At 33.3% G+C, this 15,817-nt stretch overlaps 1 protein-coding gene across 1 annotated transcript; it reads left to right on the plus strand.

The window, feature by feature from the left end:
- The first annotated feature begins 414 nt into the window (after positions 1-414).
- Positions 415-15,551, plus strand: LOC143084431 (uncharacterized). Its single transcript, XM_076260798.1, has 5 exons — positions 415-592; positions 6,499-6,707; positions 7,703-7,948; positions 13,369-13,575; positions 15,022-15,551. Exons 1-5 carry the CDS (start codon positions 528-530, stop codon positions 15,378-15,380), a joined length of 1,086 nt encoding a protein of 361 aa, XP_076116913.1. The 5' UTR covers positions 415-527; the 3' UTR covers positions 15,381-15,551.
- The last annotated feature ends 266 nt before the right edge of the window (positions 15,552-15,817 follow it).

A 15,817-nucleotide genomic window follows, 5' to 3' on the forward strand; every position in this document is an offset into this window, starting at 1 on the left:
GGGTTTTTCTAAGAAATCTTCATTAAACCTGACAGTTTCGGATTTTTTCAAACTTGGAAGTGCGTGAACATAAGTTATACATGTTATATATGTATATATAACTACGCAAACGCAATACTGGAATGAAATATGCTAGCTAATTCTGAAATTTAATTTTTAAAATTTGCAATGAATACCACTCCATATACAATGTGAATAAAACTATGTGAAATCCGGACACTCTAGTTTCCCTCAGATTTGGCCTGTGACCCGAATTTGTTTCAGTTAAATCGATTTATTAATATACAAGTTAAAGGTAACAGTAGTATACCTTTACGCAAAAGTCATAAATATAGTTCATATACTTGTTTCACATATGATATGGGGTCGTATTCTTTGTCAGTACCCTATATATAATTAACATTTTAGATACACACCATCTGTGTCGATACCATTACCATTATACAGCTGTATCATGGGCATCAGCTCGAGAAATATGTGAAAGGACCAACAGAACTTTACTTATCATCGATAGTTCAACCGAAATCATGAATATATCGGATACTATAATGCCGCATGTTGAATCAGTTAGACCAGACGCTAATCCAATCAGGTATTTAGTTCAATAATAGATTGAATGTTCACATAAAAGACATAACTTATACATACTTTAATATTCCATGTGTAACTTACGACGTCACATATTTCAAATTTGGTTATTTCCAGACCGAACCTTTAGCGAGAAACTAAAGCTACAAAATTATATCTCTTCAAGACAACATGTGACATTTAACGACGTATACACTACAATTAATACGTAAAGCTTTTGATCGCTTAAAACCAGTCAAGTTCAGAAATAGCTCAATGGACGACCAAAGTAGTGGGGAGGGGGGGGGGATATACACATAAATATCGAATTATTTCCCCAATTCTGATTCTGTTTGAATTTAGCTATTTAAATGGACACCTAACAAAAACAACTAATGGCACATTCTCTTTGTCTCAGTTTTAAAAGGTTAAAAGAAGTATGCTGTGCACAGAACATAAACCTTTGTTCAAAGATACAAATCGGATGAAAATGACGTATTAACAAAAATACCGAACTCCAAGGTAACTTAAAAAACTTGGAGGCTTCATAAGACCTGACAAAATCAAACGCTCGACTATATCAACCAAGGAAACAAATGGAAAAATGTCATATTCCTGACTTGTTACAGCCATTTTCTGAAGAAAATCGTGTGAAAACTGGATTAATAGCTAGCTAAGCATCCAAATTGTATGAAAGTTGCTTATAGTTTCATTATATTGACAATATTGGGTGAGGAACCCAAACATACATAATTTTTATAGACGTGACAATAGTTTAGATCCATCAGATAAAACTGTGTAATCACACATCACAGACATACAAACACAATTGAATTACGAATTCAAACAAACATGCAAATACATCTGAGAAAGACGGCAATCATATAGTAAGAATTACTTACTTATGAATTATTTTACTTTTCATATTATAACAATTACAATAATTATATACGACGTGCTCAGTTGTGTAGATATTCGTTAATAGAGTTAATTACACCCAGTGTGAAAAAAAACACAAACATAATTTAAAAAAAAAACACAAATAAACAGATTAAAAATAATTGATAAAAGGAATGTAGGGACCCGTTAATTGTTGTTTGCTTGTGTCTTATGCGATTATGCAATTATACTACGAGGAATCATTTTGGATATTTTAAAAATGGAAAGACCCAAGTCTTTTAAACAGATTTCAGTTTTCGTCGTTTAAATTTTGATTACTCTCAGTGAGCAACTGACGATTTAGTTGTCATTTGAAAATGATGACTGTTAGTTTATAGATCGTTTCTAATATTGGTGTATTTACTACAAACATGAGAAAAGAAATGCATCCCAATGAGTAGCACCACATGAACAATTCGGACTATATTATATTTAAATATGTCGTTGTTTAGACATGAGACTGAACAGCTGTGTCAAGGTTACGTTCAATTTCCAAGGACCATACATGAAATGTCCAGTTACATGTACAATTTTTGTTTCGAACGTATTATTCAACAAAGATTGTTTGAAACTCGATAGGGTATCAAAGGTATGGATATAATTTTCAAGTGTGTTCTTTTCTCTGATAGACGAATTAATAGACGAAGAATTTGTTAGTGAGAGTCTTCAAAAGGGGCTATTAGGTCATTGCCGTTACGTAGTGGATAAACAGTTATTTTTTGTATAGTTGGGGGGATACATCCCACCAATATTATGGGCAAGACTATTGTATATAACTTATTTTAGTTTTCTTCTGTATCTAATAGTATGGTAAGGATTCCCAGTCAATCATAAAATATCGATATTCTTTATAGATAAGAATTGGCAATCCGATTATAATCTGGTTTTTTAAGATTTTTAAATCTCTTTGTATAGCAAAGACCACAGTTGTCCAGTATTCAAAAGCATACTCAAAGAAATGCATCCCAATGAGTAGCACCACATGAACAATTCGGACTATATTATATTTAAATATGTCGTTGTTTAGTCATGAGACTGAACAGCTGTGTCAAGGTTAAGTTCAATTTCCAAGGACCATACATGAAATGTCCAGTTACATGTACAATTTTTGTTTCGAACGTATTATTCAACAAAGATTGTTTGAAACTCGATAGGGTATCAAAGGTATGGATATAATTTTCAAGTGTGTTCTTTTCTCTGATAGACGAATTAATAGACGAAGAATTTGTTAGTGAGATTCTTCAAAAGGGGCTATTAGGTCATTGCCGTTACGTAGTGGATAAACAGTTATTCTTTGTATAGTTGGGGGGATTACATCCCACCAATATTATGGGCAAGACTATTGTATATAACTTATTTTAGTTTTCTTCTGTATCTAATAGTATTGTAAGGATTCCCAGTCAATCATAAAATATCGATATTCTTTATAGATAAGAATTGGCAATCCGATTATAATCTGATATTTTAAGATTTTTAAATATCTTTGTATAGCAAAGACCACAGTTGTCCAGTATTCAAAAGCATACTCAAAGATAGGGCGAATATAGACCAGATACGTTGTTTTTATCAGTTCTGTCTGTTTATCTTAAATTTTAATTTTCTTATGACTACGTAGTTCTCATTTAACTTTCGTTCTAGGCTATCCTTAGTGTTTATGACTTGGTGCGTTACATATTCATCTTCGATTGAAAGAACAACTTATATCATTTGGGATCTATTGATAACCGTTTTGTCAGGGTTACTCCTAACCTATTACTTCTACGATTTTCAAACAGAAGAGGGTATTTGAGCCCTTCACCTATAGGACATAAAATCCAAACATTCTGATTGATCTTGTGCATTGTATACTAATATAGTCCCGCTGGTCACGTCATATCTGGTGACCTTGGCATCGTAAACAATGTACAGCATATTAAGAGTTGTTAGCCATAAGTCCGAAATATCGAATTATCAAGCCAATCAACTGGAAGACATAACGCTACTGATTGATACAGATCAGGACTATGACAAAAAAAAGCGTACTGCGCAATCCAGATGAACCAAAACTGGTAACATTTTCTGAATGGGTTAAGGATTTGCGGTCATGTATTCAAGTGTGCATTCAAAATCTACGATATGGAATGAGACACTAGCGTTTCTGGTCCTTTCAAGAAGCACAAGGTCATGGATTCTTTAATATCTCTTCACGACAATAAGTTGTTGTCGAAGCAGAAAAAGCCTTAAACTATATAGTTTTAATTGCAAAACCATTATTTGGAATAACTTTGAATTTAAACCAAAACTGGGAATCCCACATTTACCCATACATTTTACTAGAAAGAGAAGATTTTTGAAAATCACAAAATCCTAGCTGTTTCTACAAAAATGAGAAACGTATATATACATTCTTGTTTTAGGTTATGCAAAATCTTATTTTCTGAAGAACCACATTTCAAAAACAAATGCACCGAAGATGATCAACATCATTTTGTTGAGTTTGATGGATTGATATTTCAGCAGATAGCCGATATTCCAATGGGTACTAGTTATGCCCTAATTCTGGCCGACTGATTTTTGTTCTCAGATGAAGGAAAATTCATACAAATCGTTCTTAAAGACAAAATAAAAACGCATGCAATATTCTTAAAAATAACTTTCTGATACTAGTGTATTGATGATTTTCTGTCACTCTATTACCTCATTCTTATAAATCCCAGTGAACTTGTGATTCAGGATACTTCTGAATGTATGTCTGCTTCGTATCTTGATCACCTGGTCGAAAAAGGCAAAGAGAGCTTTTCTTATTACTTGGCGTCCGTCGTCGTCGGCGTCCGTTAACTTTTACAAAAATCGTCTCCTCTGAAACTACTTGGTCCAATATAACTAAGCTTGGCCTAAATCATCCTTAGGGTATCTAGTTTAACAAATGTATCTGATGACCCCGCCCATCAACCAAGATTGCTGCCATGGCTAAAAATAGAAAACGGGGGTAAAATGCAGATTTTGGCCTATATCTCAGAAACTAAAGCATTTAGAGCAAATTTGAGATGGGGTACAAATGTTCATCAGTTCAAAATCTATCTGCCCTGAAATTTTCAGACGCATCAAACAACCTGTTGTTGGGTTGCTTCCCCTGAATTAGTAATTTTAAGGAAATTTTCCAGTCTTTGGTTATTATCTTGTATATTATAATAGATAGAGATAAACTGTAAACAGCAAAATTGTTGACCCAAGTTAGGTATACAAATAAGTCAACATGACCAAAATTGTCAATTGACCCCACAAAGAGGTATTGCCCTTTAAAGTCAATTTTTCACAATTTTTCGTAAAAATTTGTAAGCTTTTACAAAAATCTTTTCCTCTGAAACTACTGCGCCAAATAAAACCAAACTTGGCCTTAATCATTCCTTTGGGTATTTCGTTTAATAAATATATCAGATGACTCTGCCCATCAACCAAGATGGACGCCATGGCTAAAATAGAACATGGGGTTAAAATGCAGTTTTTGGCTTATAGCTCTGAAACTAAAGCATATAGAGCATATCTGACAAAATGTTCATCTGGTCAAGATATATCTGCCCTGAAAATTTCAGACGCATCAGACAACCTGTTAATGGGTTGCTGCCCCTGAATTGGTAAGTTTAAGGAAATTTTGCAGTTTTTGGTTATTATCTTGAATACTATAATAGAAAGAGATAAGCTGTAGACAGCAAAATTGTTCAGCAAATTACGATCTACAAATAAGTCACATGACCAAATGGTCAATTGACCCATTACGGAGTTATTGCCGTTTATATTCAATTTTTAACAAATTTTTGTAAATTTTTGTAATCTTCTCCTCTGAAACTGTTTAGACAAATTTAACCAAACTTGGCCGCAATCATCATTAGCGTATCTAGTTAGAAATATGTGTCAGATGACCCTGACTACCAACCAACATGGCTGATATGGCTATAAATAGAACATAATGGTAAAATGCAAGTTTTGTCTATTATTTTTTGAACCGTTATAAATAGAGAAAATCTGAAAGGAGCAAATATGTTCAGAATAATGAGCTCTACAAATTGTCCGTATACGTCAAAACTGTTAGACAAATTTTTATAGCAGTTATTGCCCATAAATGACAGATTTTACCATTTTTTTCATTTTTGCGTATTATCATGAAAACTATGATATTAAGAAACATTTTTTTCTGTTATGCCTTATATAATTTAAATTATAATAGATAAACAATTTTATTTATCGACGCACCTGGTTTCGCTTTTCATGCGATTTCCTAATCGATTAAAGTAGTTTGAACATCGGTAAACGACTGTCGCCTTAATGTTCAGGACAATAACCAATGTTTAGACAAAACACTGAGTTTATTTAAATCATGATGAGTTATTACTTCTTAGTCTTAGTCATGGTAAATGCTTGCGGTAAAATAACGCAGCAATGTATTATAAGCAAAAAGTCTAGTCAGTGACGGTAAATTCGCAAATGTCATTTATATCCAGCAGAAATTTAAAAACAAAAAGGACACAAGGGGTGCTCCCTCAAAATCATTACACATGCGTATTTTACTCCTACAATTTCATGATTTTTTTAGGAATAAGTTTTCTGGTAAAACTTACATAGAGTTAAATGCATGTCTGTATGTATGCTTTATAGACTGAGCATAAACATTTTTGTTACTATTTTGGTTGACATTAACCACGAAAAAGTCCACAAGAATTTTAAGATGTTTTATTTTCAATATATTCATGTTTTGAAAATTGGCCATGTATGTATTTTGTGTATTTCTAGCTACGGAACCGCTAATTGTCAAATAATATCAAAAAGGACTTAAGAGTTAAGGTTCCATAGTTTAAGAGGAATGCCAATGTTATGATTGGTGGATTTTGACAATTAAATCAACAATCGCTTAAATGTTTAGAAAGAGAGATGGGATATGTTAGATGAAGACCTTTATAAATATTGTGTATACGGTTACTTAATAGATTTACATGATTTTCTTTGTCACTGTTTTAGTCAAACATTATGGATTGGACTTCATCAAGAAATAAACCCAGTTCGCTTAGTATGGGATACATGTGACGAGTACACTGTAAATACTAATCAATGGTCGACGTCACCTGGAAACTCAGAAGGTTGTGTGATATTTAACTCTACAGGCAACACGTTCTCTATACAGACATGTTCCAATACTCAACCATTCATATGTGAAGATACGTCAAATGGTAAGGACGGGTAAATATGGTCTCCGGGAGATGACATCATATTTTTCACCTGCTTAGCTATAGGTCAACACAGGTCTATTAACCACTCGACTCCGTCCGTCCGAAAGATCTTGGGTAGAAAACATTCACAACTCGTTTTTTTGGTTTCTATAAAAGGGCACTAATTCAGATTTAGTCTGTAGCTTTGTAATGTTGTAGCGAGTCATTCGCCGAGCATTTACTTTTTGTCGAACGTTTAAATTTGACAACTCTCATGGTGCAAGAAAAATCTTAGTCAAAATTGTCTTGGATAGTATAGAATGAAATGATTTCGTATTTAGTCTGTAGCTTGACAATTTTGAGTCGTAGCGAGTTAGCAATTTGTATCTAATTCCATTTTGCCAATTGTTTGAAATTTTTAAACTGTCATTGTACAAGTGAAATCTTCGTCAGATTTTTCTTGTCTACCTTTCAAAGGAATGATTTAATATTTCCTGTTTGTCGATAGTTGGAATTTTACAGCTCTCATTGCACAAGGAACATTTAGTGTCAGAGATTTAGGCTTCAATAAAAAGAATGGGGGTCGGGGGGTTCTTGATCCCGAAATCCCGGGCTTAAAAACATGAAATCACGAGGTCCAGAATTTAAAGAATTTTAAATCCCGACATCCCGAAATTCGAAAAAAAGAATTCCCAGATCCCGACAGAATCAATCCCGAAATCCACAGCCTAAAAACACCCGATCCCGACGTCCCGAAAAAGGTCCTTCTCTCTCTCTCTCCCCTTAAAAGACCGTATGCATCGACGCAGGTCCAGAACCGGCATTAGTCTTGTTTTTTTATTTAATTCTTTACAAGTAAATCAATGATCTGTTCAAGTATCTAATTGATATGAGCTAAGACGAACCCAAATATGTTATATACTTTAACTGCAATGTTTAAGTTAACTTTACCATGTTTGTTGTCTACGAAACGTCGTATGATATAAGTATGAATAACGAGTTTTTTCCCACTGTAGATGATGGTAATTGTTACGACGGACTCTCGATTGAATCAGCAGATGTACCCTCTGAGATAGGGTCTAGTGGTGCTTTAGATGTTACCTATTCGTTAGAAGAATGTGCTGATTTGTGTTATAATGATGGAATGTGTGCAGCGTTTCAACAAAAATGGAATGCTGAAAAGCTTCAGTGTTACAGGCACTATTACGATATAACTGGTGGCGTATCTCTCACGAGAACACCTGAGGTTGTTTTTATAAAAAGTATGTTTTTCATATCGGTGTTGATACAGCTCATCATTATAATCGTCTTTCTTGTATCTTAGCATACATTTGATAGACCATATGCTGTATTTCTATCTTCTACACTTAATATGATAGAGTCAATAAAAGTGCCAATATTTTACCACCACACGACCGATTTAAATTATAAATACTGTTGATGTGTAATATACCTCAGCTTCACAAAATTCCGTACAAACAACGGTACATTGCCGGCTCATGTTCTACAAAGGAGTTGTCCATTTGATTGTCAAAAATTCTGTCCGCAGTGAAAGAGGGTCTTTAGAAATACTGTGAAGCTGTTTACTCGCGTAGTTGTATTAACCGTATGTGGATTATAAAAAAAAATCTAAAGAACTTCTGGATAATTTTATATCTCGATCTTTCTCTGAAATTAATACTATCAAAACATTTAAATTTTCAACCCTGTATACCTCCACTCCCCCATGTAAAATTGAAAAATCGTCTAAAAGAAATAATCCACAATGCTTTACAATATAAAAATGGTACCATACGCTATAAATTTATTACTTTGGGATACTATACGGCATATTTTGTTAATAGTGAACGAAAAGGTAAAACATGCTACACAGAGGAATACGTTTCTAATTGACTACATATTTGTTGAATTTTGAGGTAGACATAATTTATGACAAACGAGACGATTTTCATTTTGAAATAATCAATTTCCCCCCAACTTAGTAGCAAATTCACCTGTATATGGAGTATACATTTCCCAACTCATTTGGTATTCAAGAGCCTGCAACTGCTACTCAGACTTGATATAAAGTCACCCGTGTCTGAGCAGAAAGTTGACGAACCAGGGTTATGTCAAAGAGATTTTTCTTTTTAAAAAAAGTTCATCTGAAGAGACCTTGTTGATAAATATTCCGTATCAAATTCACAAATAATACACGATGGTATTGAAGTAGAGATTCTAGGTATAACGTCTTTTAATTTTCTTTATGTGTCTTTGCAAATTATTTACCTTTACTGTTTAGTCCATTTTTTGGTAATATCCTTTTGTCGTGGCTCGGTGCTTATGCATCCCGCCAATGTGGTGTTGTGCTGTGAAAAGTTACATAACAAAAATACCGAACTCTAAGGAAAAGTTCTAAACGGAAAGTCCATAAGCAAATGGCAAAATCAAAAGCTCAAACACATCAAACCAATGGATAACAAATGTCATATTCCTGACTTGGTACAACAAACAGACGTTATAGGTAAAAATGTCAAATTTAGAAGTATAACAGTCAACATTGTGTAATAATTTAAAAAAAAACAAACAAATATTACCTAGTATATCTGTTTGTTTTCTTCACACATTGTTCTCATTATAATGGAATTTTATTTGTCATACAAGTGAGAGTTTTAACTAGCTATAAAACCAGGTTTAATCCTTCATTTTTTACATAAGTAAATACCTGTACCAAATTAAGGCAACAGTAGTTTACGGCTGTTCAATAGTCATAATTCGATTAAACAAAAAACAAATCCGGGTAACAAACTAGAAACCGAGGGAAACACATCAACTATTAGGAAAAACAACGGAACAACAGAAACACTGAACTACAAAAAAACAAACGCATACATGCATAGAAACGGACCAAGTCAGGAATATGACAGTTGTTTTCCATTCGTTTGATGTGTTTGAGCTTTTGATTTTGCTATGTGATAATGAACTTTCTGAATTTTCCTTGGAGTTCGCTATTTTTGTTATTTTACGTTTTATTACAGACAAAGAGTTGCGTGTTTCGTAGAGTAAGTCATAATCGTTAACATGTCAATATGAATGTACACATAATTAACCATAAGACATCTTGATATCAAAATATATGAAACGCCGTAGCTGTCTTATGTGTGAAATTTTATGCTATGATGATACTTTGTTATTATATGTTGATACTTTATCGGTATATGCTGATACTTTATCATTATATGCTGATACGTTGTCATAATATGCTGATACTTTGTCATTATGATACTTTGACATGCTGATACTTTGTTATTATATGCCGATACTTTGTCATTATATGCTGATGCTTTATTATTATATGCTGATACTTTGTCATTATATGCTGATACTTTGTCATAAGATGCTGATACTTAGTCATTGTATGCTGATACTTTGTCATTATGATACTTTGTCATAATTATACTTTTTCCTAATGATATTTAGTCAGTATGATACTTTGTCAGTATGATACTTTGCTGATATTGATGGTTTCAGTAGACTGGTAATGTTTCTAAGATCGTTTTAGACTGTAACTTCTCTGGTGTTGCCAATTACGGTATGCATAAACTGCAGTTATGATTTCAGCTGCCACTTACAGCCAATTCTTTCTAAAACTATATTATATAGGGGGCCTCGGTGACCGAGTTATCTAAGTAGTTGAATTACTGTATCACTAGCCTGTCAACATTGAGGTTTTCCGTTTGAATCCCACACTAAGCTTGTGCAATCTTAATTGACTAGAATTATTTGTCAGTTTGCATACAGAAGGTCGGTGGTTCAATCCGGCTTCATCTACCAAAATAAACTGGACGACACGAAATAGAATGACAAACCAAACCAATGATGCAACTACATACAAAGTTTGGTTAACCTAAGTTTTAAAGTGCAACTGATATAAGCTGGACACAAATGATCACAAGTTTGATAAGGTTTTACTACCATAGTGGTCAAAGGTCACAATAAAATTCAGAATGACCGAACTTTACTATGTGACACATCCCTAGCTTGAAACCAAATGGTGAATGACCAACACACTTTATTGACTTTAACTAAGATTCAAAACAAAATTAAAACTAGTCATTGGGAGATTAGAAACGTCTGCTTGCCCCCACATGACATTTAAGATTCACATTTGTTTTCCTTATAGTAAAGGCCAAAATGAACAAAAAAAAAGTTCTAACTGGTTGTACCCTTTAACGTTATTGTGTAGGGTATAACATATTTTTTTAAACAGACTCTTTTGCCATAACATTTTGCCCAAACTATTATACACGAGTTCCACGCCACTTTTAACACTATTGTGCTATTTCGTAGCGGTCAGTTTATATTGGTGTAGGATGCAGAACTACCCGCCGGAGTGAACCACCGACCTTCGGTAGGACAACTAACAATCTTAGTCAATGAAATTGGAGTCCAGTGCACCTGCTTAGTACGGATTTCAAACTGACAACTTCAGTGCTGACAGGCTAGTGATACAATAATTCAAATACTTAGACCACTCGGTAACAGAGGCTCTAAACAAGTTTCAGAAAGAATTGACTGTAGTGGCAGCTGAAATCATAACTACAGTTTAAACATTTTTAATACTAAAACAAATTTAATAATAAAAGGAAAACCTAGGTTATATTCATGATCTCTAAACACGTTTGATAATCATTAATTCCAAAATTAGTATTGGTTCTAATTCACTCTCCAATAATGTCTGTCTGCAGAGTTCTCAAGCATTTGTGTAAGGGGCTCGAATATTGGTCTGTCTCCATCTTCAGTGGTGGTGTAAACATATCCTTCAACACCATGGTCTTGCAAATCTGTTTGATCTACATACGAAAATGACTTTACCAAATCAGGATTATGACAGTTGTTATCAATTCGTTTGATGTGTTTGAGCTTTTGATTTTGCCATTCAATTAGGGACTTTCCGTTTTAAATTTTCCTCGGAGGTCGGTATTTTTGTTATTTAACTTTTTGATTGAGGAAAACTTATGAAGTATTCTGCAATTGGCCAGATGTCCACAAGTTCAGAGGAGATGAGTGTACTGTTCCGATTATGTGACTAGACCACGCTACTGTCCAAAATTGTAGCCTCCTGTTTATTCCGTCCAATTAAAGGTAATCTAGTGCTGCTAAATGTTTTCAATTGAATGGGTCTATAATACCTTCATCTTCCATGATCTGAAAAAAACAGATTGTACAAATAACACAGAACGTCTTCAAAAATGTCTCTCCAAAGTCTTTCTATCCCTTGGTTATGGGTACTTTTGCCTCCTTCGCCACTATTGTAAAACATATAGTCTGCAAAAGACACGTTTTCTAATCCTTACTCGGATCTTATTATAAGAGGAATACCGTAATTAGCAATACCAGACAAGTCTAAAACAAACGTGGATGTGGTGTTCTCGGCACATTTAAGAAAGACCCTAGAAACATTACCAGTCTACTGAAACCATCAATATCAACAAAGTATCACAATGACAAAGTATCATAATGACAAAGTATCAGCATATAATGACAAAGTATCAACATATAGTGACAAAGTATCAGCATGATAAAGTATCATAAAGACAAGGTATAAGCATATAATGATAAAGTATCAGCATATAATGACAAAGTATCAGCATATAATGAGAACGTATCAACATATAATGACAAAGTTTCAGCATTTAATGATAATGTATCAGCATATAATAACAAAGTATCATCATAGCATATAATGTAACACATAAGACAGCTACGGCGTTCCATACATAAGACAGCTAAGGCGTTTCATAATCTTTCGTTTGACCATATACATGATATTGTCAAATTTTTTGTTATATGTTGACCTTTGGTTATCTTCCTCTTTGTTCTCTGTTATATGTTTGTATCTTGTTACTTCTATACATATTGCCTTATTGACACGGTTTTTCTTTTAATTATTTAAAAAAAAATTAATAAATTACATGAATACACAAATACACAAATACACGTCAAAATAAACATAGAATATTCAAGAATCTTTATTTGAGTTGTTTTAATTATTTATTCATGGAGGCCTAATGGATTCTAACGGACAATAATTTGAAACTTACCCTTAACACACTATTCCCTAACCTAATTAACAATAACATAACTATGCGAGTTACGAGATAGCAATACCAAGTCATATTTGGCATAAACATAAAAGACACATTTAAACTTAAACGTCACGCTGGTATCTTGTACAGTTGAGCTTTGTAGTAATTGTGGGCACATTCTCTTTAATGGAAGTGGGTAGGTTTTAATAGTATAAAAATTTGCATAAAGAGAGGCATTCCATTTATAAGTCTTCCGTGTGTTAATCTTCTTAATTCTTAAAAGTGCATGACACGATTTATGACGTCAGATATACATGACCCCACCCGGCCGGCTGAACAACTTTCAACTGTACACATCACCTTTTAATCTGAGCTTGATAAAGTTTAGTCTACAGCAAATACGGATTAAAGAAGACAAACAAGAATTTGCTTCAAATTATGTTTCTTTAAAACTTTTTGTTTTAATTCAGGAAAGTAAATGTTCTACCTGGCAGAATCGTTTAGAATTTAAACAAAATGGTTTTCACCGCCATATATAGTATTTCTGATAATCGCTACATATTGAAGTTATAAAACTGTTATAATTGTCATTCTTTATTTGGCTTTTATTTCAGATATATTCACATTAAATGACAACACTTCATCCACCACACCGTTAATATCAAACTATTATTGCCCGATTTCTTCGTCATCTGTTAGTCCAACGTTATCGTCATCATACAACAGCGATATAACAACATCAACATTAAGTGAAACTACACTTATTGCAGTCTACAGTTCGGATTCGACAATGATATCAACAGAATTACTCAGCAGTCAAAGTATGCATGCCTCAGTATAAGAATTATATATATTTTTGAAATAGAAATTGAAATGACTTCACCTTTTCCCCATTTACGACTTGTACAAATGAAGATTCGAAAAAGGGCTGCAATGCATTTGAATTAAAAAAACAATGTACAGATCTTTATGTGTTTTAAGCAAAATCTTAACACTAAAATTGTTTGAATGTATAGTTTTTGGTTTTTGACAATCGAGTAATAAGTGTTTTCAATTTTTTTTTTTTGTCACACGAAAGGTAGGCGTGCTAAGTGTACACTAAAACAATAGCTCGTCAATAACCTCTTTTTGTCTGAAGAAAATATCATTTTCGTTAAAATTCCTATTTAATTATTGCACTTAAGGGTGCTTTATAATAGATTTAATTTGGTTACACTATAGTTTAATTGTGTGAAGTAAGGTCATATCCACTTGTACATTTGTACACAAGTTCATTTGATGTGATTTTTTAATCATGCAAAAGTACAGTTTTTACCCCGATTTCCGATATCCGAACATAGAAATGTTATAGTACAAAATTACAACATTCTCAGATGTGCATTTCGACAATAAATGTTCTTTTCTGTGATTCTCATACCCAAAATATCTGCAAATCTAAAACGTGTTATAACATTAAGAGCATGTACACCAAAGCGTATAAACGAAGCATAGCAAGGAAACAGAGATTTGTATGGTAATAAACATGGTAACAACTAATTTCAGTTACACTAAATCTGAAGGTATTTTTGTCATGCAGAAGTTAGAAAGAATCTATCTATTATAAACAATAACTGTAAGGAATTGAAAATATTATTAACAACTGAAACTCATAAGAATTTGAATATTGATCAAATCTAATTAATTCGAGTATGAAGTATAACGAAATCCATGTTCTATATTTTGATTAGATTGAACATTTTGTTCGTGTATATATTTGACTGGATCTTATCGATGTTTTGGGTTTTGTTTTAACTGTTTACACTTTTTACTTGTTTTGCTTTTTAACATTTTTGATATGAGCGTCTCTGATGAGTCTTGTGTAGACGAAACGCGCGTCTGGCGTATTATATTTTAATTATGGTACCTTTGATAACTATTTTACACCGTGAAGGTTTGGATTTTAGATTATTAAACCATAACAATGAGTAATATTTTATATTACTCAGTCATCAGGTGGGAAATGTAACAACATCATTAACATTGATGTAATTTTTAAACCCTTCAAAGTAAATAAATCAGCCTTACATTTTCCTGACATTGACTTATGATATATTGAAAAAATTACACAGATCCTCTTTATACGTTGTTTGGGCAGGTTCCGTTCACTTCTGAAAATAATGTTCCAAATCAATGTAGACGCAATCTAACCTTATTTGTTTGCTCCACTAATAAAAGAATTTTTTTATTAGTGAGCTGACAGGAAATGTCAAAACATATCTATATTTCAGCTACCACATCAAGCAGTGGAGTAATGACAACATCCAATGTTGTGAGTGGGACATCTTCGTCTACATGTTACTGTCCATGTTCTGCTACAGTTGCAAGTAGTTCTATAACAACAGAAGAATTACAAGCAAAAATAGATAAAATACAGACAGAGCTAACAGTTGACAAAAAAGATACGTCATCGTATAAAAGAAGATTAACGAGCGCCCCAGATAACCGTGTTTCTGCCCAAAGCATTGGATATGTTGGCGTAGTGATATTGACGATTGTGATAGGACTACTTATTGTAATTGACATTCCAACGCTTGTTAAGGACACACGAAACTTTTTTAAAAGGTGTTGTTCTTTGTGCAAAGGCTAGTTGGTCAGTTTCACTGTGGTTAAGACAAATATTATACATTAACTTTAAAGATTGTACCTTTGTGAATATAGACAATTTTGCCATGTGATTAGGGACTTTCCGTTATGAATTTCCTCAGAGTTCAATATTTTTGTGAATTTATTTTTTAAAAACAAAAATGGCCCATGTGTACTACGGAGTTGCGAACACAATCCTATCCTGGAATGGGAAGTTTATATAGATATAGGAAGATGTGGTGTGAGTGCCAATGAGACAACTCTCCATCCAAAAAACAATTTATAAAAGTAAACCATTATAGGTCAATGTACGGCCTTCAACACGGAGCCACCCCGAACAACAAGCTATAAAGGGCCCTAAAATTACTAGTGTAAAACCGTTCAAACGGGAAAACCAACTGTCTAATCTATATAAAAAACGAGAAACGACGAGAAACACGT

Source organism: Mytilus galloprovincialis, chromosome 7 (assembly GCF_965363235.1).
Source record: "Mytilus galloprovincialis chromosome 7, xbMytGall1.hap1.1, whole genome shotgun sequence".
Lineage (NCBI taxonomy): Eukaryota > Metazoa > Mollusca > Bivalvia > Mytilida > Mytilidae > Mytilus > Mytilus galloprovincialis.